Below are 25,727 nucleotides of genomic sequence, written 5' to 3' on the forward strand. Positions count from 1 at the left end.
TCCCGATGGCAGTTAGGTGCGTAAATTCCCTAGACTTGCAGTGCAAGTTAGGGACAGAACTTCAATTTGTTCTTTTGAAAATCTCCTTAAAATTGTCTTAGTTAATTGAAATATTTGGTTTGGTTCTCATTGTGCATCATTTTAATGTTTTTGCATTTATACAATCTTCATTAACTTGGTTTTAACCTTTAATTCTAGTCCAGAGAAATTAGATTTTCTATTGTTGCATATTTTCATAGAGAGAAGTATGTGATTTGGATTTGCATGATTCACCACCCCTCCTTCATTCTACATTGTTTGTTTCCCTTAGGTCCCTGTGGGTGATCAACCAAAAGACATTGAACTTCAAATCAGAGAATTAATCCTTCGATTTATTAGTAATCCAAATTCAATTATTCTGGCAGTAACAGCTGCCAACACAGACATGGCTACATCAGAGGCACTTAAAATTGCACGGGAGGTAGATCCAGATGGTAAGCAGCAAGACACGTGGGAATCTGCATTTTAGCATTTCTCTTCCTTTTCCTAGAAAAAAAATAGGAATCACATTAAAGTTTTGGAGCAAATGGTATTTGTTTTTAATACAAGTGGATTTTTTCTCAGGAATTGTTTGTTGTATTTTAATAAATAACATTTTCCACTTGTGGCTTGTGCAGTTTGGAAGCTCTTAACAATGCTGAGGTGAATTAGTATCTAATTAAGGGCCTGCTGGCTCACAGGCAAGGCCAGTTCAGATCCTGTTACTCTTTTAATAAGGTCGTTAATCCACTGCTGTTTCCCTTTCCGAATGTCTGAAAGAGCTAAACATAAGAACATAATAAGAATATAAGAACAGCCATACTGGGTCAGACCAAAGGTCCATCTAGCCCAGTATCCTGTCTGACGAGAGTAGCCAATGCCAGGTGCCCCAGAGGAGGTGAACCGAAGACAATGATCAAGCGATTTGTCTCCTGCCATCCATCTCCCACCTTCTACAAAAGGCTAGGCACCATACCTTACCCCTTGCTAATAGCCATCTATGGACCTAGCCTCCAAATATTTATCGAGCTCTTTTTTAAACTCTGTTAGAGTCCTGGCCTTCACAGCGTCCTCTGGTAAGGAGTTCCACAGGTTGTCTGTGCGCTGTGTGAAGAAAAACTTTTTTATTAGTTTTGAACCTACTATCCATTAACTTCATTTGGTGTCCTCTAGTTCTTATATTATGGGAACAAGTAACTAACTTTTCTGTATTCACTTTCTCCACACCATTCATGATTTTATATATCTCTATCATATCGCCCCTCAGTCTCCTCTTTTCTAGACTGAAAAGTCCCAGTCTCTCTAGCCTCCCCTCATGTGGGACCCATTCCGAACCCTTAATCATTTTAGTTGCCCTTTTTTGAACCTTTTCTAACGCCAGTATATCTTTTTTGAGGTGAGGAGACCACATCTGCACGCAGTACTCAAGATGTGGGCGTACCATAGTTTTATATAGGGGAAGTAAGATATTCTTTGTCTTATTTTCTGTCCCTTTTTTAATTATTCCTAACATCTTATTTGCTTTACTGACTGCTGCTGCACACTGCATGGATGTTTTCAGAGGACTATCCACTATAATTCCAAGATCCCTTTCCTGATCTGTTGTAGCTAAATTTGCCCCCATCATATTGTATGTATAATTGGGGTTATTTTTCCCAATGTGCATTACCTTACACTTACCCACATGAAATTTCATTTGCCATTTTGCTGCCCAATCACTCAGTTTGCTGAGATCTTTTTGAAGTTCTTTACAGTCTGCTTTGGTTTTGACTATCCTGAACAGTTTGGCGTCATCTGCAAACTTTGCCACCTCACTGCTTACCCCTTTCTCTAGATCATTGACGAATAAGTTGAACAAGATTGGTCCCAGGACTGACCCTTGGGGAACACCACTAGTTACCCCTTTGCATTGTGAAAATGTACCATTATTCCTACCCTTTGTTTCCTGTCTCTTAACCAGTTCCCAATCCATGAAAGGATCTTTCCTCCTATCCCATGACCACCTAATTTACATAAGAGCCTTTGGTGAGGGACCATGTCAAAGGCTTTCTGGAAATCTAAGTATACTATGTATACTGGATCCCCCCTGTCCGCATGCTTGTTAACCCCTTCAGAGAACTCTAACAGATTAGTAAGACATGACTTCCCTTTACAGAAACCATGTTGACTTTTGCTCAACAAATCATGTTCCTCTACGTGTCTGACAATTTTATTCTTTACTATTTTATGTATTTGAAACTACAAAAGAAATGAGCAGAGACAGTAAATGTAATTACTCAAGTTAGAATTATGCCAAGACACTGAGATAAACGTGCTGTCATGCAGTTGCCTTATTTGTCTGGGTGCTCGTGGGGCCTGGGCTAAGAAGGTGTTTAATTGTTTGTAGACATTAAGGCTCTAGGACCATGTGAGTTGAGAATGTTCCAGAGCTTGTGCTGCAACCCAAGCTGAACTTCTTCTCTGCAGTTATGCAGGCTTTTAGCCTGAGCTCTGCAAGCCCAAATCAGTTGAGTTGGGCCACATGCAAGTGCCTAGTTGCACTGTAGACATACCCAGCCCCTTGCCTTCTAAACCCCCTGTGGAGACCTTCCCCTTAGGCCTTGTCTTGAACCAGGCCAGTCTGATGGGGTAACCAGTTCTACTGTTCAGGTATTGCCTTGTGCATATGATCAGGACTAGTTTCTAGCCTGAGGGAATCAAACAAGTAAGCAGGTCTGCAGCTACTTTTGTATGTCTTTATTCTTACAAAAAGGTCTACAGAATTGTAGCCCTTTGTACAACTGCAAACAAGTCTGGGCTAGGCCTTGGTGAAGTCCAGGACTCTCTTCTTTCAGCTCTCACTTCAAGTCCCTATGCATTTGTGAACCTAACACTTCATGGTATCTGTCACTCTAACCCTGCCTCAGCTGATACAGTGCTCTGGCACTGCTGTCAGTACCATAAGTTTCCAGTTAACCCAGCAGGCAAACCATTTTTTTTCCTCCTCCTGTGAAGGATACAGGAATGCCTGAGCTTACATTCTTGCTCATTTTAGTTCTAGTCAATTTGTTCTATTGCTTTCAGCCAAGGACCTTTGTAAATACTCTTAAGTCCTTACTAATCTGCTCAAGACTGACAAACTTCTTGTAAATTACAGTTTTTCTGCTGTTTTGATAGGGCGAAGAACACTTGCTGTTATCACAAAGCTGGATCTCATGGATGCTGGCACTGATGCTATGGATGTACTTATGGGAAGAGTGATTCCAGTTAAACTTGGCATAATTGGGATAGTAAACAGGTGAGTATGGAAGATGGCAATTAAGATGCCCTTTGAAAAGCTGGATTTTTCTTTACTACAAAGGAATGCTTTGATTTTGCAAGCATATGGGTATGGGGCTTAGAATAAGAGATTTGGAGACCTATAGTATGATCTGTATTTGATTAGAGAAAGAAATAAGCTGTGGATGGCCTAGTTTCAATGTGACGACTGTTGTGTGGATACGTAAATTCAAGGGCTTGCTCTTCCTGCCTGCCTGCTTTACCCCTCACGTCTTCCATGTGAGAGCTGATACCACTTTGATGTAGAGGCTACATGCTTAATCTGTTGGGGATGGCTACAGCCTATATTGCTTTTCTACATACTGTAAAACCTCAGTCAGCCAGCCCATGGAATAATGTTTTTAGTTCCTTCAAAAGAGTTTACATCGAACCATCACCACTATAGTCAGAAGAAAATGTTGACCAGACTTTCATAAACATCTTTACGTTTATTAATTAACTAATGGTTCTCTTTTTACTTTAGGAGCCAATTAGATATTAACAATAAGAAGAATGTAGCTGATTCTATCCGTGATGAGTATGCTTTTCTTCAAAAGAAGTATCCATCTCTAGCCAATCGAAATGGAACCAAGTATCTCGCTAGGACACTTAACAGGTACCACAGATTAATTGTCATGCAAAAAGCAAACAAAAGATGGTAAAAATATGCAGTGGTAAAGCATGCAGTGTCTTAAGTGCAGTAAACCCCCGCTTTACATGAATTTGACTTGCACGTTTCCTGTGTTAACGTGAGTCGGATTAATTGCTGGGAGTCCGCCCTGCTCAGTGCTTTGCGGCTCCAGCCCCAGGGAACTGCTAGCAGTGGGGAATCCCTGGCAGCAAAGGGTTTGTACTTGGCTGGCTCTCAGCCTCCCTTCTGCTGGGGATTCCCCTGGCCCCAGCAGTTCCCTGGGGGCTGGAGCCAGTGCACCTGGCTTCCCCCCACTGGGGATGCCAGGGGGTGTGGAGGGGAGCCAGGGCCTGGAGCCAGCAGCAGAGTACTGCACCACCCTTCCTTTTCTCAATCGCTTTGTTTCTGGGGACTCTCCTGGTCCCGGCAGCTCCCTGTGGCTGGAGCTGGCAAAGTGCTGCCCTCCAGCCAGCTCTCAGCTATTTTGCTGCTGCAGTTTCCCAACCCCAACAGCTCCCTGGAGGTGGAGCTGGTGACCCCCCCCCCCCCCACCTCAACTTGCACAAAATTCAAATTATGCCTGGTTCCCCAGGAACATAATTGACACACAAGATGAGGGTCTATTGTTTTTATCTTTAGCATTCCTTAAGCACTACTGCTGTACAGTGAAAAATTGGGATATCTCCCTCTGAAGTTTGAAATGAAATTAGTACTTGCAGTTATTGTGCACTTTCTGAGCAAATGTTATCTTTGTGTTGCACAAGAATATATTTGATCATAATTATTTATATTTTGAGTTGTGCTGGAGATTACAAAATTTCAAGAGGAATCCATTTCTTTTTTCACAGAGGAATTTGTACTCTTTATTTTTCAGGTTACTAATGCATCACATCAGGGATTGCTTGCCAGAACTGAAAACTAGAATAAATGTTTTAGCTGCTCAATATCAGTCTCTACTGAACAGCTATGGTGAGCCTGTAGAGGACAAGAGTGCCACTTTATTGCAGCTTATTACAAAGTTTGCCACTGAATATTGCAACACCATTGAAGGAACAGCAAAATATATAGAGACTTCTGAGCTGTAAGTGTAATTATTTGTTGAATCTAGAGTGTGATAATCGACATGTAATTTTAAAGTAATGTGAGCCAGTGTTTCATTAGTCATTGTAAAAGCAAATCATACTAAATTTAAAAATGTTATACTTTGATAATGTTATCTTTAAAATATTCAGTGTGTTTAGCTGCAAAAGAACCTTGCAGTTTGTATTTTCTTCTTTTCCTCATTTGTATCCTGTGTCTTAATTTTATATTTTTTTAGTTGTGGTGGAGCTAGAATCTGCTACATTTTTCATGAGACATTTGGAAGAACCTTAGAATCTGTTGATCCACTAGGAGGCCTTAACACTATTGATATTTTGACTGCCATTAGAAATGCTACAGTGAGTATTATCCTAGGTTTCGGCTTTTTTGGATTTGAAATGGATTTTAAAAAAGTCTTCTCAAATCGTGTCTCTTATATGTGTTGAACCTCTCTAATCTGGCACCCCCGGGACCTGAGCAGTGCCAGACAAGAGAATTTGCTAGACCACCGGAGGTCAATATTGTCTAGCACATTGCTAACACTTTCACTGTTTACTAGGCTATTAGAGGACATTTAGGGGTAAATTATGGCTAAATAACAGGAAGACCCAGGACTAGTGACTGTAAACAAACTTTATGGGACTGTAGGAAATTTGCCCACAGCCATGATAAGTAGTCATCGAGCTAACTGAAATCATGCTGGGTTACGGATAATGCTGGGCAAGAGAGTGCCAGATTAGAGAGGTTCAGCCTGTACTGTGCAGTTACTGGCTTCAACTCAGTAATTAAGGTTGTGCTTAAAGCAGGAATTATTTATTTTGTGTAAAGAAAACAATATATCCTCCCTGGGTTTTCTGAGAGCATACAAGCTAAATTAATTTTAACTGAAATTAATTAAAATTAGGTCCTTCAAGAAATGTAAAGTTGTCAGTCTTTTCTTGTTCACAGGTAATCTTAATGGAATAACACATGCACTTCAAATTTTCCTAATAGTTATAAGTATTATCAGTTTTGCATGTAGTTTATAAAGCGAAGAAGTGAAACTGAAATTAAGGTGAAATTAATGATTTGGATCTCACTGCTATAATTGATCAGGTCAACAGCTCAGGCAACTGTTGAGTGGGGCCATGGTGGCGTCAGAGATAACACAAGCACTGCCTTTACTCTTCAGCTAATTTGCATGCAGCATTTCTGTGGGGGGAAGACTTGATGAAATCTGTCAAGAGTTTTCACTCAGACTATTTGATACAACTGCTACTGGTCTTTAAGGTTTCAGTGGTCATGTAATTGCTTCAATATCCCCAAATACTTGAAAGGCATCCCACTGCACTGCTGCTTCAGCTACTTTACTAGAGGAACTGATGTAGGAGTTCAGGGAAGAGACTTTAAAACACAGAGCTGTTAGAACTTGGGGGCTGGGGGTTCGCCGTGCTTCCCTCATCATATTACAATTCTCGCCAATCTACCTTTGTGTACCTATAAATCAAGTGCAGATTGAGGGCTGAATTAATCAATGGGTGTTTTTTGTGCAGCTTTTGTGTATTAGTGACACTCTCTTTTAAAGTGGAAATGGGTTTACAGTAAACTCTTTCATATCCAGCAGCCTCGGGACCGAGAGGCTGCTTGATAATTAAATATGCCGGTTAACAAAATCCATCCATCCCTTTCTGCCCCCTCTCCCTCCCAAACAACACTAGTTCTCGCTCAGCCACTGCTGATGTGTATGGCAGGGAGCCGCTTGTGGGTCTCGGGCATGGCTGTACCACGTGGGGAGCCGCTCTTGGCAACGGGCATTGGGCAGGGAGTTTCTCTGGTGGTAGGTGCTGCACTGCTCTGGGAGCCACCACCACCACCACCATGTTGTTGCTCTGGGGGTGGCTGCCAGCAGTAGGCATTGGATGGGGAGGCGCTCTGGGGGCAGCTGTTACACTGCTCTGAGGGGAGCTCTGGGTGGGGGCACTCAGAGAGAGAGTGGAGAAGTCTCTGGCTGCCCACACACTTGGAGGCCACAATAAGAAGGGGCCGCTTTAGGGTTAATGCAGTACTTCACATTGCTTGGATGCTACTATCATACAAAAATATCTGTCCTTTTCTTCCCTTTATTCCCTAGGGTCCTCGACCTGCCTTGTTTGTGCCTGAAGTATCATTTGAATTGTTGGTGAAAAGGCAAATCAAACGTTTAGAGGAGCCGAGCTTGCGCTGTGTGGAGTTGGTTCATGAGGAAATGCAAAGGATTATCCAGCATTGTAGCAATTACAGTACACAGGTAATAGCAAAGGTTGACTACTGAGTTCAGAAATTCCTACAAGAGTTGTTTGGAAATACCAACTCCTTAAAAAGTATCTGTGTGTCATGCTTTAATGCATTGTGACTTGTCTAACAGTATTGAGCCAGCCTATTACAGTAAAAATTCAGTATTCATATCATATACCAAAAAAAGAAAAAGTAAGACTCTTTCAGTGTACATACAAATAATTGGTAAACTTCTGTAAACAGCCTTATGAGAGTATATTCTGTGGGAAATGTACAAAGGATCTTATTCATAAGGACAGTCTGTCATGGCGGTAAGTATTCATTGTTGGCCTGTGACTCTAATGAGATGCTAATGGTTTAGCCATAAGTTTAGGTGTAGTGGATTGATAGAAGTGCAATTATGGCACTATTACTGAAAAGTTAATACAGTACTTGAGATTGTTTAGACTGTGACTTTGAATGTGATATCTGAAAATTCATATATGTCATTGCCCAAACTAGACTTAGTTCTGTATTCTCGTGGCCCTGCAAACATTGTCTCAGGTTTTGCAGTCTTTGTGAAAATGCCATTCTCATCTCACTGATAGTTCAGAATCTTCTGTATTGTAAAAAGAGAGCTGTCTGTCTGTGAGACTACAGTGGGACAATCAATGGGCTTGCAAGGAGTGTCTCTGGGAGGCTGAGACCCCATTTTAGACAGGGAGCAGAATGAACAGCATAGAGTGGGGAGTGAGCTGGGGCTGCCGCACAGCCCATGGAGGGAGGTATGGGCAGTGGGAAGGCTGGAGTCAGTGATGGGAGCACAGGGTAAAAGTTGGGGGGGATTTGCTTTGCCTTGTCCAGGCTCTTACCCCCACTCCTTTCCCTGGAGCAGAGTCAATGGCTCCCTGCCCTATTGCTGAACCCCAGGGACGCTGACCTGCCTGGGGAGGAGGTGCCACCAGGACGCAGGTGTAAGTGGTGTAACCCCTCTTTCTTTGGTGTAGGTGGAGGGCAGTGGGCTGCTCCTGCGCTGAAAGCAGTGATGGGGTGGGGGCAGCTGTGGTCCCTTCAGGGGGAGTGGCCCCAGAGCCTTTTGGAGCCAGGTCCCTTCCCGGCCTGGGCCTTCAGCAGAGTGCTGCAGGGACCGGACCCAGCACTGCGGGAGGGAGCAGGAATCCTCAGCTAAGGGATGGGGCAGCCCGTCTGGCACGGACAGGCTCTTTTCTGCTGGCAGTGTTTCTGGGAGCAAGGGAGGGTCCCTCCTGCAGGGATATGCTGGGGGTTGGGGCTTAGGGATGGGCATACGGGAGGTGGGGTATTGACCTTAGTCGACTGGCAAAGGCAGGTGTTGGGATATGCCAGATAGGCAAGCGTCTGCCCAGCCTTTCCTGTTTTGGTTTGTTCTTTCCCAAGGCGGAACGTACACATTAAGTTGAAGAATGTGTTTACCTGAAATGTTGTCTATACAGAAATGGTACAGCTGTAAAGAGTGTTTGAAGGAAAGATTGATTTAGTGTTTAAATATGGGAGAAAATAACATTTGATTGAAAAACGAACAGGAAGTACGTTGGCTTACATATTAGAAACAACTTATGCAAATAAGTATTTAGGCGGTATTTGCCACAAAGGGGCAAGCCCTGCTAGGGAGTATAGATTTTAGCTTTTGTCCTCTATATAGGCCCATGCTGAATGTTTTAAAAAAACTTTATTGGAAAATTTTAAAAATGTTTTCGAAGACTCTTATGACCTTAGAAAAATTTAAATAACTAGAAATGTGGAAGACACTTCCTGTTTTCAATGTTTTCTGGTCTCTTAATAAAATGTAATGAAGTAAATTAATTACACTTTTAAATAATTTATTAATTTAAGAATTGTTGAGAGCAGAGCTTACAGCAGATCATTAGAAACTTCTCCTTACCGGGTTTCTTAACCTTGACAGGTTAGCCTGTGTGTTGCAATTATGCATATTTTGCATTAATACAACACCAGAGAAGGGCTGATTCTTTCAGAAAAGTGCCTAATTAAGAATAACTTTATTCTTTTAACTGCTCATTGTGGATTATGAAAGAAGCCCCAGCAAATCTTTGTGCGGCATAGGAAGGAACTTGGAAGTGGAAGCACAATCGGTTCAGTGATAGGACTCAATGTACTATTTTTGGATGAGATGTAAGCGAGGTCCACACAATTGTACATGTGACTATAAAAGCTCTCCTTACATTACTGTTCATTAATGGAAGTATCAACCCCCGCATTTTGGTATGTCCCAGCTGAGTACTTCATTCTACTTGTCTAAATTTCTCACCAGTTTTAACTGGCAATTGTAAGTGCTGGTAACTTTAACATTTCCACATTGTCTGCATATAACACTTATTTTATTTACATTGGAGACTTTCAAAAGCACAAATTATAGTTAAGTGACTTCCTGTTTTGTTTTTGAAAATCTCCCTCAAATTCACCTACTGGTACAATAGTATTAAACTCTAGCTACAAAAATTATAAATGAGACTAGAGAATTCTCTGCTTTTAACTCTAGTTGCTCACTGACTTGATATTAACTCTACTTTTGATTGAGATCAACAAGAACTTTAGTTGTAATTCCAGTTTGAAGGTCAGTTAAAACTGTTGTGTTTAATGTGTGGATGCTGGGTAGAGTCGATGGCCAGCATAAATGGGGTGGGACGGTCAGACTAGGTGGTCTGGTGGTCTCTCCTGACCTTGAATTTTTATGGCTCCATTACATTCCTTTTCCTTGTATTCTAGGAATTGCTGAGGTTTCCCAAACTCCATGATGCCATAGTTGAAGTAGTGACCTGTCTTCTGCGTAGGAGGCTACCAGTTACAAATGAAATGGTAATTACTGATACCTGTATTCCATTCCTGTTTCCTAGCAAACCTGTTATTTTCACTGGTTTTCTTTCTTGGTGCTTTTGTTTGATTGTATGATAAGGTTTCAAAAACATTAGACTAAACCAAAATATTCAAATACAGAAGCTAAATTTGTATTTAGTTACGAAACTTTAGATTGTTGATTTTAATTACCTTGGTGTAAGAGTGTTTGCCCAATCAGCCCCACCCCGGTTCACCTGCAGCCAGTGTCAGGCCTGGAGGAGTACAAAGGGAGGGAAGCCAGCCCAGTTTTGTGCTGACCAGCCAAGAGGCAGGAGCTGGTTCTGAGGCAGCAGGGCGAGTCAGAGCTGCCACCAGGTTGGCTGCTGGAGAGCAGAGCCTCAGGACCCTCCCACAGGCACAAAGAGGGGGGAAAGCCCCTCCCAGGGAACCCTCTCCTGCTAGAGGGGAAACTATAGCTTCTTGGGGCCACACCCCAGGCTTATCCAATAGACTCTCGGGTGGGGCTGAAGCCCCACACCCCAGACCCCAGCAAGAAGGCCTAGCCACTAGGCCACCCTGTCACCAGTGGGAACCACTCTCACTCGGCCTAATTTAAAAAAAAAAAAATTCCCCCTGGTCCTCCAAAAAAGTTTTACATATAATTCATGTTCTAAATCTCTTATCCTTCTCTTATATTTTCTTCTCTTCCTGACGTGGAAGCTGTGCTTTCCTGTCAAATTCAGAGATGCACAAAAATACTTTTTTAAACTTTCTTGTTTCACTTCGTAGTTGATTAGTGTGCAGACCCTGATGTTGCTGCTGTGGAATGCTGATACAGCATGTACAAACATGCATCTGGTAGAGAACTGAAAGTTTACTGCTTCAAGTGCTTGCTCGTTCCATTCCATTCTAGGTGTGCATGTGCCCATGTGCGCAATCATTGGAGATTTTTGCTTTAGTGGTATCCGTCGGGCTGGCTTTGGCACCCCCTTGAATGCTGTGCCCATGTGTCAGTATATCAGGCTCTGCCAGCCCTACGCGCTCTCAGTTCCTTCATGTTTTTCATTGTGGTTAGTTGGAGTACCTTTCCTTGCATAGAACGGTCTAGCAGTGTCATCTCTTCTGTCTTTGAGCTTTAAGGCCTTGTAAATAGTTATGTTTAGCAGTTAATGTTAAGTAGTTGTTAAATACTGTTAGGTGTTAGAGTCCCAGCAGATACTTCACCCCAGATGGGGCATGCCTGATTTCTGTGGTTTAAACCCTTTGTCACACAGCAGCTGCCTTCAAGTGGTTGAGGGTATCACCTAGGAAGGACAAGAGTTGTATTTGTAAAAAAAAAAAAAAAAAAAAAAAAAAAAAAATTAACCCCAGGACTCAGAAGAAGTGGATTTTTTTATTTATTTATTTTGTGGGGTCTCCAAATGGAGGTTGTCCTTCATCCAGCGTCAAAGCCATCCTGCCAAGACTCTCCTAGTAGCTGTGCCTTGGTGCAGTGCCCAGGAAGAAAACGAAGAAGCTTGACTCCCTGGCACTAAGCAAGAAAAGACCAGGTGGCATTGGACAAAGGACCCAGTTCGGGCTGCCCTGGCACTCTGGAGCCTTGTGCATGTACCTCCCTAGTTGGGGCCAGTAGCCCATTAAAGGATTCACCACTAACTTCCCAAAGGAGAAGAGGGCCCAAATTTCTGATGGAATCAATGCTCCTCGGCCCTGAGAGAGCAGAAGCCGCTGCCCACTCCAACACTACCAGGTGTGCCTCAAGAAGCAGCAGAGGCTCCTTAAGAGGTTAAGCCATTTGCTGAGACCCCCCTGCAGTACTTTCCATCTCCATGCCACAGAGCTCTGGTATCATAGCCCGGATCCTCTGCTGCTTGCCCTTGGTCATGGGTGCCACGATTGCAGTCCCTGCTGTCTTAAGGCTGATTGCTTGGGGGAAGAGCTGGTTTCTGTTCCACCAGCACCATTCATCCTCAAAGTGCACATCTCAGTCACCTGCCTCGGGGAGCACTCCCTGTTGAGAGACTGGTCCACCTAGCCGCCTTAGTGCTGGCACTTATCCTCCCACTCCAAACACCAGCTTCTGGTAAAAGGTGGCATCAGTGGTCATCAGAAGAGGAGTCCTCCAGCATGGAGGGGCAGTGCAGCCTCTTGCCGAGATCCCACTGGCGCAAATGGGCACCTGAGGCTGAGCTGACATCTATGGTACCGCTTTGGAACATGGCCAGTGCATGGGATGTGCCAGTCATAGCAGGTTCCCCCCCTCATACCACTCTGCTGCTTCTGCTGCCTGGGATCACTGGCAGGGGGTATTGTACTCAGTGAGATCTGCTTAAAGGTTGGGTAGAGGAAACAGCCTCCATACCAAAACCCATCTTCCCTGTGGGGGATAATGCTCCAGTGTCTCCCTGGCAGTACGGTCATCATCCTTACTCTCAGATAAGTCCGTTGCAGGATCACCAAGGGCCAGCCTGCTGGACATTTACAAGTACCACCTGGCTCCTGCATTGACCAGTGGCCAAGAACTTGCACTGAAATCTGGAGGAGATGACAGACACCTTATTCAATGTCATCTTAACCTCTGCCCTGGCACATGTTGTACCAGTGCATGATGGGGTCCTGCAAATTGCCAAGGCTGTCTGGCAAATCCCATCATCCATTCCTCTAACCTCCAGAAGGGTAAAAAAGTAATTTGTTCTGGTCAAAGGAGTCAAGTACCATTATCCATCCCCCACCTTGGACTTGTCTGGTTGTGTCTGCGGGCAACAAAAAGGATGAGTAGGGGAACATTAGTTCAATTCCCAAAAATAGAGGCCAGAAGCTTGGCCCTTTATGGGAGAAAAATTTATTCAACAGACATCCTGCAATTCCAGACTGGTTGGCAGTATCAGGCCTTCTTGGGCAGGCACAGTTTTAGTTTCTGAGATTCTTTGTATAAGTTCAAGAAATTCCTTCCTCTGAGTCTGGTCCTGGAATTCAGCACCCTGGTGGAGAAGGGCACCACAGCAGTTAGGTGCTCTCTTCAGCTGGCATGGGACCTGGTGGATTGGCGGCTAGGGTGGTTGTGTGGAGGTGGTCATGAGGCTCAGATTCTGACTTAAGGCTGCTGACCTGACCCAGGAGATGCGGACGTCTATTCAGGCCCTTCCATTCAGCAAGAATGGTTTCTTTCTGGAGCAGACTAATGCGGGGCTGTGCAAGTTAAAGGCTACTCAGGCCAGGCATTGGCTCCTGACCCCTGCTGCCCAGGTCTTAGCAGCCTCACTAGGGGGCCTGCAAGGAGAAGGAAGAGACACAAGCTGTAGTCACTGCTGCTCTTCCTCTTCCTGCTCAGCCTTTCCTGGCGAAGCATCCCAGGGCCAGAGGTGTTCATTTTGAAGGTGCTCTTGCAAGCAATGTCCTAGTTAATTCCCCAGATACACCTTGTTCTTTCCTTGACTGTCTCTGCCCCTGCCATTCAACCTGGGTCACCTGGAACTGGTGAGTACTAGACATAGTATCTTGTGGCTGCATACCTTGCAGTTTTCAGCCACCTGCCCCTTCCTTCCACTTGTCTTCTTCCCTGTCCTCCTTCAAGGACCCTTCTCATGAGCAAATCCTTATCCAAGAGTTGAAAGCCTGCACCTTATAGAATCATAGAAGAGTAGGACTGGAAGGGACCTCGAGAGGCCATCTAGTCCAGCCCCCTGCCCTCATGGCAGGACCAAGCACTTTCGAGACCATCCCTGAAAGCCATCTATCTAACATCTTCTTAAATATCTCCAGTGATGGAGATTCTACCACCTCCCTTGGCAATTCGTTCCAGTGTTTGATCACCCTGACAGTTAGGAACTTTTTCCTAATGTCCAACCTGAACCTCCCCTGCTGCAGTTTAAGTCCATTGCCTCTTGTTCTATCCTCAGAGGCAAGGAAGAACAAGTTCCCTCCCTCTGCCTTATGACACCCTTTTAGATACCTGAAAACTGCTATCATGTCCCCCCTCAATCTTCTCTTTTCCAAACTAAACAAGCCCAATTCTTTCAGCCTTTCTTCATAGGTCATGTTCTCTAGACCTTTGATCATTCTCGTTGCTCTCCTCTGGACCCTCCCCAATTTCTCCACATCCTTCCTGAACTGTGGTTCCCAGAACTGGACACAAGAACTGGACCTTGAGGGCAGTGGAGGTGGTTTCTTGGGATATGAAGGGCAAAAGGTGCTGTTCCTACTACTTTCTAAGCCTGAAAGCGAAAAGGAGTCTCAAACCCATTCTGAACCTGTCACCTGGACAAATTTTGCATGTTTTCCCAGTGACTCTCATTCCCTCCCAGCACTTTTCATAGTGAGTAGATGCCATTCTCAATTCATGGCACTGCCCTTTAGACTCATCAGCCCTGAGGGTGTCCAGCCGCTGCTTATCTGATGTGTCAGTGGGTCCAGCTCTTCCTATATACAATATCTTGATGATTGAGTCATCAAGAGTAGGTCTTGGGAACACGTACAGAGGAGCCTCGAGCTGATGTTTTCCACGTAGGTCTGCTAATAAATAATTAAAAATCAATCTTAATGCTCATCCAGTGAATAGAGCAAAAGTACCAGTTCAGTAGGTCTGTAAGAGTGCTACCTGGTCTGTCCACACTTTTGTATCTCATTATGCAGTTAGGCAGAAAGTTCAAGATGACTCTGGCTTTGGCAAAGCAGTGCTGTAATCTGCAAAACCATGAACTCCAAGGCCATCTCCATAGGTACTGCATGTGAGTCACCTAGAACGGAATGAAAATGAGCAAGCACTTGAGAGGGGGAAAAGTAAGTTACCCACCTTTCATAACTGTTCTTCAAGATGTGCGGCTTGTGTCCTTCCCATTACCCACCTTTCTTACCCCTCTGTTGAAGTTGCCAGCAAGAAGGAGCTGAGAAGGTGCAGGGCCAGTGGCACCTGTTATATTGCCATAGGAGCTTGGCATTTAAGGGGACAACACAGCTGGCTCCACAGATACTGCTACGGCAAAAAACTCCAACAACTGTGCATGTGAGTGTGTACACCTAGAATGCGATGGGCCTGGGCAACAAATCCCTAATAAACTTTAGGAAAGATAGGGAACCATGTTTTTTAATTGCTTCAGACAAGCCAGAGTTTGAAGAATGCTAATGTTAGACTTTTTTTGAGATCTTTAAACCAGTCCTTGGTCTAAGAGAAGCGTATTTAAGTTAGCGTAGTTAGCTATGTGTGCCTAATGGCATCAGGTTCTCTGATGATTTCCTTACTTGCTCCTTTTTTGTGATTTTAGTTGTGAAGAAACATGCAGAAGTATAGCTTGGGGTAGGAAGGGGAAGGGAGTAGAATGAAAGCAATCGAATGAGGCATTGAAGTACAGGTTGAACGTCTCTAGTACAGCATGCTCTGGTCCAGCAACATCCGTAATCCAGCATGATTTTACTTAACTGGACGACCACTTAGAGGTGTGAACAAGTTTCCTGCAGTCCCATAAAGTTTATTCAGACACACCAGTCTTGGCTCTCAATGTTTTGTGCTGTAATTTACCCCTAAAGCTGCATCTACTCTAGCGAGTTGTTTCGAAAGAGCAGGCCGCAGTTCGAAGTAGCGCGCGGCTCATCTACGTATGATGTGCTCTCTTTTGAGCAAGAAATTGATGTTAGGCACTGCGGGGATCAAAACCGCTCTTCCAAACAGATAATAGGAAGAGGGCACTCTTTCTATGTCTTTTTTCAAAAAAGGACATGTGTAGGTGCTCTGCATCCCACTTCTTTGAAAGAGCAAGATCTGCCCTGGCAGCAATCAGCTGTTAGGCGGAGATGTGCTGCCCAGCCCCTGTGGGGCTCTATGGTCCATGTGTGCAGCAGCCCTTAAAGCTGCGTGGACCCAGAAACCCTGTTGCAGGAAGCTGAGAGCATGCAGGCAGCAGCTGCTACACGTGCTGCCCCTGCACGCCTCAGTGCGACCCTGAGCAACCCCCTGCTTGCAATGGTCACCAGCCAGTCACGCAAGGAGCTGCAAGGCCCCCCTCCGAGCGCATCCAGGGCTCCCGAGGGTCCAGCCTGGAGAAGTGCACCCCCTCCTGGACAGAGCACGAGCTCCAGGACCTGCTGGGCCTCTGACAGGAGGAGGAGGAGCTCTGGGTGATGGGGAGCAAGTGGTGGAACAAGCCGCCTTCTCCCACCTGGCCGAGGGCCTGAGTACCTGGGGTTTTCCTACGTACACTCCTGACCAAGAGTAAGGTTAAGGAGCTGAGGCAGGGCTCATGACTCAGCCAGCCGGTCGAGGGCCACCCCTGCTTCGTGCCCCTACTACAGGGGGCTCAGGATCATCCTGGGCCCCCAGGACATGTCCTCCCCGCTGGCCCTCCTGGACACCTCAGCTGAGGAATCCCATGCAGGCGAAGAGCAGGAGTTGGGACCATTGGCCAGCCCCGCATCATCAGGGCTGGAGATGGAGACAGGCCGGTGAGGAGGGGGACCTGGTCATAGATCTCCCCTCTTGCTCCTCCAGCCGAGTATCAGCCAGACTGCCATTCCCTGACCTCAGCGGTTGACCCTCAGGTATGTACTCAACAGGGGCACACACCCGGATCATGGGGTTGGGCACCATACACGACCAGCGGCACCCCACACCCCTGGCAGACCCTGTCCCGCCCGCTCCCAGCTGGACCACAGCCCTAGGACAGCGGCACAGCTGCCAGTGCCCATCAGCACTTGCTCCCCTGGACAGCGCCAGGCATTGTCCCCAAGGGGAGGGATGGGGCAGTGGACTGCACAAAGGGGACACCCACAGGCCACCACACCCACGGAAGTGGGTCAGAGGACGGGGACCCAGAGCCCACGGGGGTGTGGGGCAGGCGTAAGTACTCACGGCCTGTTCCTCTCTCCCCCCATTTCTGCATCTGCACCATCCGGGAGCCGGGAGAGCCTTGCCCCATCCAGGGTCCTGGACAGCCCCCTGGAGGCAGAGGACAGCAACCAGCCAGTCGTGGCGGAGCCAGAGGCGGCCAGCAGAGGACACCCACCTCTCTGGCACCAGGTGGAGCCGGCCAAGTGCTGGCTTTGCTTCGAGGAGGGGGAGGCTGCCTGGCATTGGGCAGCCTGAGGGGAGTTCCTCTCCACCTTCCACAGCATGGCAGCCACACACCAGGAGCTCATGTTCCGACCACCCCCTCCTGCTACGCTTCTTGCTGCTCCTTCCACTGTGGCCCCACCCTCCAGCCCCCTGGGAGAGGGCCCCATTGGTCTAGACTGGAGGCCGATCCCTGGCCCTACCTCCCTGTATTTCCCGCCCCCTCCTAGCCCTGCTGGGGACCCCGGATGAGTGGGGGGTGTGGGACCTGGGGCTGGCGCGGGTCATGCCCCTCCAACCCTGCTCTGGAGTGATGGCCCACTGGGCAGGTGACCTAGGTGTTCCCCCCTCCTGTAAATAGTTAGCCCCCACCCTCCTGTACTTAACAATATGTCCATTTATTTTTCCAAATCTGCTGTGCGCTCTGTTGGGGGAGCAGTGTGCTGGAGGTGGGGTGAGTGCGCAGGAGGCCTCCTGGGAGTGGCCGGGGTGGCACTTACTGGGGCCACTGGTTAAAGTTCTGGCGCAGAGCCTCCCAGACGTGGATACTGTCCTGGTGGGCCTAGCAGCTAGGGATGGCGGCTGGCTGGGGGTAGCCTGTGCCAGCCTCGACCATCCACCGTGCACAAAGGCATCCCCCTTACTTTCCATGATGTGGAGTATGCAGCAGGCACCCATGACCTGGGGGATATTGAGGATGCCCATCTCCCGGCAGGCGAGGAGACAGCGCCACCGCCCCTTCAGACGGCCAAAGGTACGCTCAACCACCTGGCAGGCAGTGCTGAGCTAGCCGTTGAAGCGCTGCTGTCTGGGTGTGAGGTGGTTCGTATAGGACCATATGAGCCAGGGCTGGAGCAGGTACACTGCATCGGCCACCAGGCAGAGGGGCGCAGTGGTGTCCCCCAGCAGGATCTCCCTGTGGGGGATGTAGGTCCCTGCCTCCAGCCAGTGGCACAGGCCCAAGTTACAGAACACTCGCACGTCATGGTGCAGCCGGGCCAGCCGACATATATGTCCTGGAACTGGCCCCAGCTGTCCACCGTGGCATGCAGGACCACAGAATGGTAGCCCTTCCTGTTGATGAACTGTGCTCCGCTATTCTCTGCTGTGCAGATAGGTATGTGGGTCCCATCGAGGGCCCTGAAGCAGTTTGGGAACCCCAGTGCGGTGATAGCCATTTCCAGGTCCTTGATGCAGATGGTCCTCTGGAGATGCACAGCATTTAGAGCGTGGACCACTTGCAGGGTGGGATGGGTGGGAGCAGGACACAGGCACCAGTGAGGGTGTGTGGGGTGTGCCTGAGCCCCACCCCGGCCCCACCCCAGTGGGTGCGTGCCCAGTCCTCCTTATCTCCATCACGACGGCCGCAACTGTGGCCTTGCCCACACCAAATTGGTGTCCCATGGAGCGGTAGCTGTCTGGAGTGGCCAGCTTCTAGACGGCTATCATGACCCTCTTCTCCATGGCGAGGGTGTGCCATATCCAGGTGTCCTGGTGTCTTAGGGCTGGGGACAGCCACTGGTACAGCTCCAGGAAGGTCTGCCACCTCATCTGGAAATTCCAGAGCCACCGGTTGTTGTCCCACTCCCCTATGAACAGTTGCTCCCCCCACTCAGAGCTGGTGAGGTAGATCCAGAGTTGTTGGAGTGCCCAGGGAAAATGGGGGCAGAGGACCCCATGGTCTGGGGCATTCCCCTCCCCTCCCCCTGTGGGGGGGGGTGCGCACGGCGCTGCCAGGACCTGCAGGATGACCGCCATTTCTGCGACCAGCAGGGCACCCACTGTGCTGCTGGTCTATGCTCATTCCTAAAGGCACTGCATCTGTGGGGCTTGTGGCAGTTCTGCAGGCCTTGTGCTGTGCAGGTCGAGTGTGTTGGGGAGGGGCCCTTTAAAGGAGTGGCTTGCTGCAGCCCCAGAAGGGCTTTGCCACATTGCAACCCCATCTGCGGCATTTCCTTTCCTGTCCTTTCAAAAAAAGGCATGGGGGTGTGTGGACACTCTCTTCTGAAGTCCTGGACAGCCCCTTTCGACGGTGCTCATTGACCGTGCCAGCCCCAGACTGTGTGTAGACGCTCCCCTTCGAAAGGGCCTCTTTTCACCACTCTGTCGAAAGAGCGCTATAGGGTAGACGTAGCTTAAATGTTTTCTAAGACCTTCATAAGCAGTGGAAGAGTGTGGATAATGCTGCTAGGTGATATTGACTTCCCCTGGTCCAGCAAATTCTCCAGTTTGACTCCGGTAACTTACTAGAGAAGCTCAACCTGTAGTAATTATTGTCTGAGTCAGTGTACTGTTCAACCAATACAGACCTCCAGCTTCTAATCTTCTTTTCTCTTGACATAGCCACAGCAGATGCCTTATTTTGCTGTTCCTAAAAGCAATCAGAAATATGTTGTTTCTCCAGGGAGCCTTGGCTCCTTTACTGACTGTCAAAGCTAAATGTGGTATTGTTGTCTTATAAATAACTATTTTGTCATTCATACAAATGTAGACAGTTTGGCTCCCTGCAAATGTTAGAAACTGAGAGCTTTTTTGTTTTAAAAAAAAGAAAAAAAAGCTTTTCAATCTTATCCGCATATACAACTATATTATTTATTATTGATTTGCAGAATTGTATAAATTATTTAATATTCATATGGCAAATTACCAAACGCTAATTTAACCATAAGGCCAGATAGTGTTAAATGCAGTTGTGTTGAGCATGTCTAACAACAAGCGGTTACTACATCCAATACAGTAATAATACTCATAAAGTGATCAGTATGCTTACCAGTAGGCCACACCTAAGGATGACCATCTTAATCTGGCATGCTCCAGCGTGATCAGGTTGGGCCTGACAAAAGCCCCAGGTTCATGGCCAGTTTTATACCTGCCAGCTAATTTGGTAGCTTTAGTAAAAACCTAGTCTTGAAGCAGTTTCTCTTTGCTGCTTTCCATCTGTCAAGGCCTTCTCTGATTTTCTTTTTTCCCCCCAAATACTCGCTTGTACAGCTCCACAGTGGGAAGCTTTGAGTTTGTTTCCTTTGAGATAATTCCCCTTTGTTTACTGCAGCTTTTGTACTTTGTTGCATTTCAAACCATACTTCCTTCCCATACTACAAGTTAACAGGCCTTCATTTACTTGCTGATTTCCTCAGGCCAAAAACTATAAAACGAAGTATGTTTTCAACCAGGCTTCAGCTAACGCATTTTTTATTTTCTAAAAGATACTTGTGTTGTCTTGGATTGGATTTTATAATTTCATTTCTTTGTTCAAACTTAAATGTAATAGTAGGGTTGACTAATCTTGATTTTTAATGAAGTATGATGTAGTCATTACTAATGTACATACACGTTAGGCTATTGCAGCCTTGCAGGGCATGAGCTGTTCTAGTACAGTCTCTCAGGTTCTTGGTTCCAATGTGATGCACATTGCTTGTGATAGAAAGTTACTGTGTCACAGCTGTTAGGTGGACAGTAGGTGTCTGCCTGAAAATGCCATTAGGAATGTCAGTTTGCCGGGAGTAGATGGTTTCAATACAGGGAAAAGATTAAATGTGTCAGGATGGATGAATCACCTTCTTGGTAACTTGTCTTGTGGGATCAGAAATGAAATGCAACTGCATGCTAATTCAGGCAAAGCCTACAGGGTGTGTTTGTTGTGCTGTGGATGGTTAGACTGCAGTGTCTAGGGTTGTCAGTCCAACACTGTTTCTTAGCAGTGAATTCACTCATTAAATCTAAACTATGAATGACTTTTCTCCCTGTAGGTTCATAATTTGGTGGCCATTGAATTAGCTTATATCAACACTAAACACCCAGACTTTGCTGATGCTTGTGGGCTAATGAACAACAACATAGAGGTAAGGAAAACACAGCCTTTTAAGTGACACACTGATTATTTAGAAGGGACTCCAAGGAAGTTGAACAACATTTTTGAAAAAATCTGGGCGTAAACTGTATTTTCTTATAACTAATCTGTGGTTTTATATATTTGAAGTAAAAACCTCTATAATTACATCCCATAAACATAAACTTAAGAAATTGGTTTTATGTTCCTCTGGAGCATGTTTTTCAAGGCATTGCTAAGTATCCCATATCCTTTTGTAAATTAGCATGTTTTAGAAATACACAAACAGCATAAATGCTGGAATATAATGTAAGTACTAATTCCATGTATTTAAAATTCAGTTTGAAGTATAAAACAGAACTAATTGACAAGATGCACACTGCTCAGAACTGATGTATGTCATTTATCACAAGTGATTGATTTTTTTCTCCTCTAAATGTGTGTTTCTGAGCAAGAAGATGGGTTTAAAGGTGTTCAACTGGCCATTTTCATGAGGCTTTTCACTTCTCCATAACCTAACATTAATTTCTTCTCCCACTTCTCCAACCACATTTCTTACTGTCCATTGATTTATAGACTCACCTTATCTCTTACATTTTCATGCTTTCATTATTTATTTTGTGTTATAAAAATGAAAAGCTCATTGGGGGCAAGTTGTTTACCTGTGGCCCCAGTTCTGCCATCAGATTTACATTGTGGACTCTCATTGATGATTTAGAAACAGAGTATGTCTGTGATGATCTGATTGCAGGATTGAGGATTCTTAGATGTGTGTAAACTTACGGTATCTGTCATGTATTCCGAGTAGCATCCTGTCTCCCCCCTTTTCTAACATCTTCCTAGAAGTTGAAATATTTTAAGTTTGTAATGCTTAACTTCTGAGTTTATAATGCTTCTAAGTTTGTAATACTTTGGCCTTTCTAATGAGAGATCTATTCCCAATCACCAGAAAACCCTGGTCTTTCCCTTTATCCACCTTGACTTACTTCAGCTGTTACTTTGTTCCATACTTAGTGCAAGCTCTCTTCTCCTCCTTGTCTTTTGGGCCAGTAATTATCAACCTGACTCTGCTGATCTAGAGAGGTAGTCATGTTAGTCTGTTTCAGCAAAAGCAGCAGAGTCTGATGGCACGTTAAAGACTAACAATTTTATTATGGCATAAGCCTTTTTTGAGTCGAGCTCACTTAAATGCATAAAGTGAAAGGAAAAAGGAATGGAGAGTAGGGATACAAATATTGGTAGTGTCACATCTGTTCCTTTTTCTTTCACTTCATGCTTTTGACAAAGAGAGTTCAACTCAGAAGCTTATCACATAGTAACGTTGTAGCCTTTAAGGTGCTGCTGGACTCCCTGTTGTTTGTGGTGCTCCAGTCGTCAGTTTTTCATGGATTATTTTATAAACACCTATTTATGCATCTGACAAAGTGGATCTTTGCCTACGAAAGCTTATGCTCCAATAAATGTTAGTCTATAAGGTGCCATAGGGCTTCTCATTTTTTTTGAGGTTACAGACTAACACAGCTACCCCCGATACTTGATGCAAAGTGATACTTAATCAAAGTTTTGTTGGCTTTTATGTTTTTTTAAAGGAGCAAAGGCGCAACAGGTTAGCCCGAGAATTGCCTTCTGCTGTGCCTCGAGACAAGGTGTGTGAAAATTGATTTTTTTTGAAAACTGTTTAATGTACAACTTTTGATCCAAAACGTGAGAACTGTCTTACACATGGTGCATGAGTTTCTTGTTAATTGAGATGTAATGTGTTTGCAAGTGTTCAAGGAAAAGTGGATCATAACTTTTATGTTGTTGCCTGAGAGAGAATCCAGAGATTATATTTCTTCTCTGATGTATAGTGGTGTGTATTGGGTTATTTTGGTTGTTTTTGAAATCACAAAACCAACATGATGAGTCTAACTTGTAAAGCCATTTTTAGAGGTGCTGATAAGAATGCAGCATTTTATTCTCTGGAAGAAGAATATTAATTTGTAGCATGACTTTATTCCCAGGTTTAGACATAGACCCTGTCAGTTCAGCTCCAGCCTATTGGCCAGTGCTATTAAATGAATTCTCTTTCAGCTGTATCCCATCAGCTCATTTAGGTTTGCCAGGTTCTCAAGCCAGTTTGAATACTGTAATGAAAAGTACACAAGGCTGTACTAAATGTCATAAAGTATACTAAGTTGTGAAAATGGGCGATCTGTCACTTTTTTTTAAAGAGTATTTCACACACTGTACAATAAACCCTCGAAATGTGCTGAACCCCCTCCCCCCCAACCCACCCCACTTACTACCACGCATAGCTCTGGCTCACCCGTGCACCCAACTCTGGCTCACCACCCTTCACACGTGGTTCTGGCTCAACCCCCCAGCCCCAGTTCAAACCCCCTGCCTGCTCACCACCCTCACTCGCAGCTCAGGCTCAATCCCCGCTGCCCTGGTTCAGACCCTCCATGCAGGGCTCTGGTTCAAACACTCCCCTCCCGGCCCCAGTTCAAACCCCCACAGCTGGGCTCAACACCCAAGCACGGCTCTGGCTCAGTAACGCCCCCCCACCATGCCCCGATTCAACCACATCCCCCCACACATGCAGCTCCATCTCAACTCCACCCCTGGGCCCCCCCCTGCAGCCCTAACCCAACTGAGGCTTAACCCTTGCCCCCATCCCATGGCCCCAACACACCACTGGGCTTAACTCTCCCCAACTGCTTCCCCCACCCCAGCACTTACCTTTCAAAAGGAGCTCCAGGTGGTCCTGCTGCTTCACTGGCTGCAGAATGTGCATTCCGCCAGGGGAAAAAAGCCGCTCCCCCGACCTACATGAAACTCCAGTTACGCGAAGGTGCATGAGAACACAACCCTTGCATAAATTGAGGCATTACTGTATTGTGCGAAATTATTATAAACCCTGATTGGTGCAAAACATCATGCTCATGACTCTCCAAAATATCATTTGCTGAAATTGATGCGATTTGTAATTTAAAAAAAACAGTTAATGAACTGAATTTTTAAAAAGTGAGAGAAGCTTTTTGAAGCATATCCTGATATTATCTTATAGGACCAAACTCGGATCTGTGTGAAGATGTTGCTGGAAGAAGAGGGAGTGTTAAGAAGCAATACAAAGCTTGCTTTGTGTGCTGTTTTGATCATGCCGATTGCACTGTGCTTTTTTTTCTGATTTCATTGTAGAACTACCTTTAAATCTGCAGCTTGGGAATTAGCAGCAATTTAGAGGCAAAACAAAGTCAGAAGTGTTTAATTTTTAATTGGGTGCTTCTTAGGGCCTTTGGGAGTCTTCTGTTCATTCTATGCTGTTTGTAAATCTGCAAGTTAAAAATAACTTTCCAGGTAGCTAAAGATATTGGTAGAAAATATGAATATTTATGAATGTATTAGGCAACTTCAGTGTCTGCCCTTAGTTGATCTTGTTTTGCATTTCTTACCTTCTTTAGTCTACTAAACCTCCAGGTGCATTGACACCTGCCTCCCAGGAGACCTCTACTGCTGCTTCTGCTGAGGCTGATGGCAAGGTCTGTCCTGATTCTTCGTTTAAGCACTGCATGCTCATTCCTGTAGTGGTGCACCTTGGCTAGTACAAAAAGTACTTCCCATACATAATGTTTTATCATTGACACCGTGTCCCCTGCACCTGTCAGATCAGGAGTCTTCTAGTGCTGAGGTTACCTAGCATTACTCACATTTCATTAGATTGTATGGAGCAGTTTGATGTGCACTGAGAAATTTCATTGCCTTTATCTGCATATTTGTGGGGTGAATTATGGTGTGAATGTGCAGAGCCACAATTTGCAGGAAATTGTCTCAATAAAAGTCTATTCAACTACCATACCATAATCCGCCATTTTAAGCATGTTTGTCAAGCCACATGTTTTAATATGTCTTAACATTTAATGGAAGAAAGGAGATGATAAAACTAAAAATTTGAGCCTCCATAGGGCTCTCTGTAGGGAATCTCTGTAGGCTCTGTTCTAAATGAACCCCTTTTTTGTCATCTTTAAAAATCTCTGCTAAACCAATTTACTTGTGTCTGTACAATACGTCCTGCAGTGGCTCTGTACGTTTCAGCTCTGGTGTGCTGTTTTCTTGCTTTCTCAGCACGCCTGTGTGAAAAGCCTTTTTTTCTAGTCATCTTTATTTTACAAGCAGAAATGGCTGCTGTTAAGTATATTGCAGGAGCACCTAAAGGCTCCAGTCAGGCTTTGCACCCTATTGTACTAGATGAAGATTGTACATCTGTAAAGACGTTGTTGTGTGTACCACCAAAAGCACCTAAACAAAGTTGAAAGCTGCTTTTCTTACACTAAGTTTTGTGTAGTAGTGATGATGTGTGTTCCTTAGGCATTATGATGGCACCAGTGGTTGCAGAGAACTGTTGAATTCAAGTATGTTCTTGTTCGGTGTATAAAATCTGTATTTGTAAGTTTGATAAGGCTGTTGACCTTAATTCTCTTTCTCAGTTTGTATGTGTTTAGCAGAATGTTGTCTTACTGTGAGATTGTGTGTGAAATATTTTGGACAGTGATATGCGAGACTGATTCTGTGCTGAAAAGATATGTGGTGTATTAAGAGATCGTGGTCATGGAGTTGTATTCTTTGACGTAATGCCTAACCTGATAATAAAATCATTTTGGGCACAAGTCCTACCACTAGTGGAAAATATAATGAGCTTTCTTATGTCTTTGTCTCAGTGTCCTGTTTTGTTAGCAGTTAAGCTTACAATTGTAAAATTTCAAAGCAGTGTGTTTATATGTATA

At 45.3% G+C, this 25,727-nt stretch overlaps 1 protein-coding gene across 4 annotated transcripts in view; it reads left to right on the forward strand.

Annotated features, from left to right (window-relative positions):
- Positions 1–25,727, forward strand: part of DNM1L (dynamin 1 like) — a 67,955-nt gene that overhangs the window by 29,409 nt on the left and 12,819 nt on the right. For 3 of the 4 annotated variants that reach the window (XM_075006747.1, XM_075006765.1, XM_075006767.1), the window contains 10 exons: positions 311–473; positions 3,175–3,295; positions 3,800–3,931; positions 4,821–5,027; positions 5,265–5,385; positions 7,137–7,292; positions 10,022–10,111; positions 20,882–20,974; positions 22,551–22,607; positions 24,408–24,485. In XM_075006747.1, coding sequence (XP_074862848.1) covers positions 311–473; positions 3,175–3,295; positions 3,800–3,931; positions 4,821–5,027; positions 5,265–5,385; positions 7,137–7,292; positions 10,022–10,111; positions 20,882–20,974; positions 22,551–22,607; positions 24,408–24,485 — 1,218 coding nt within the window. The remainder of the gene's footprint in view (positions 1–310; positions 474–3,174; positions 3,296–3,799; positions 3,932–4,820; positions 5,028–5,264; positions 5,386–7,136; positions 7,293–10,021; positions 10,112–20,881; positions 20,975–22,550; positions 22,608–24,407; positions 24,486–25,727) is intronic. The other variant, XM_075006756.1, reaches the window with a different exon arrangement.

This window comes from Carettochelys insculpta, chromosome 1 (assembly GCF_033958435.1).
Source record: "Carettochelys insculpta isolate YL-2023 chromosome 1, ASM3395843v1, whole genome shotgun sequence".
Taxonomy (NCBI): domain Eukaryota; kingdom Metazoa; phylum Chordata; order Testudines; family Carettochelyidae; genus Carettochelys; species Carettochelys insculpta.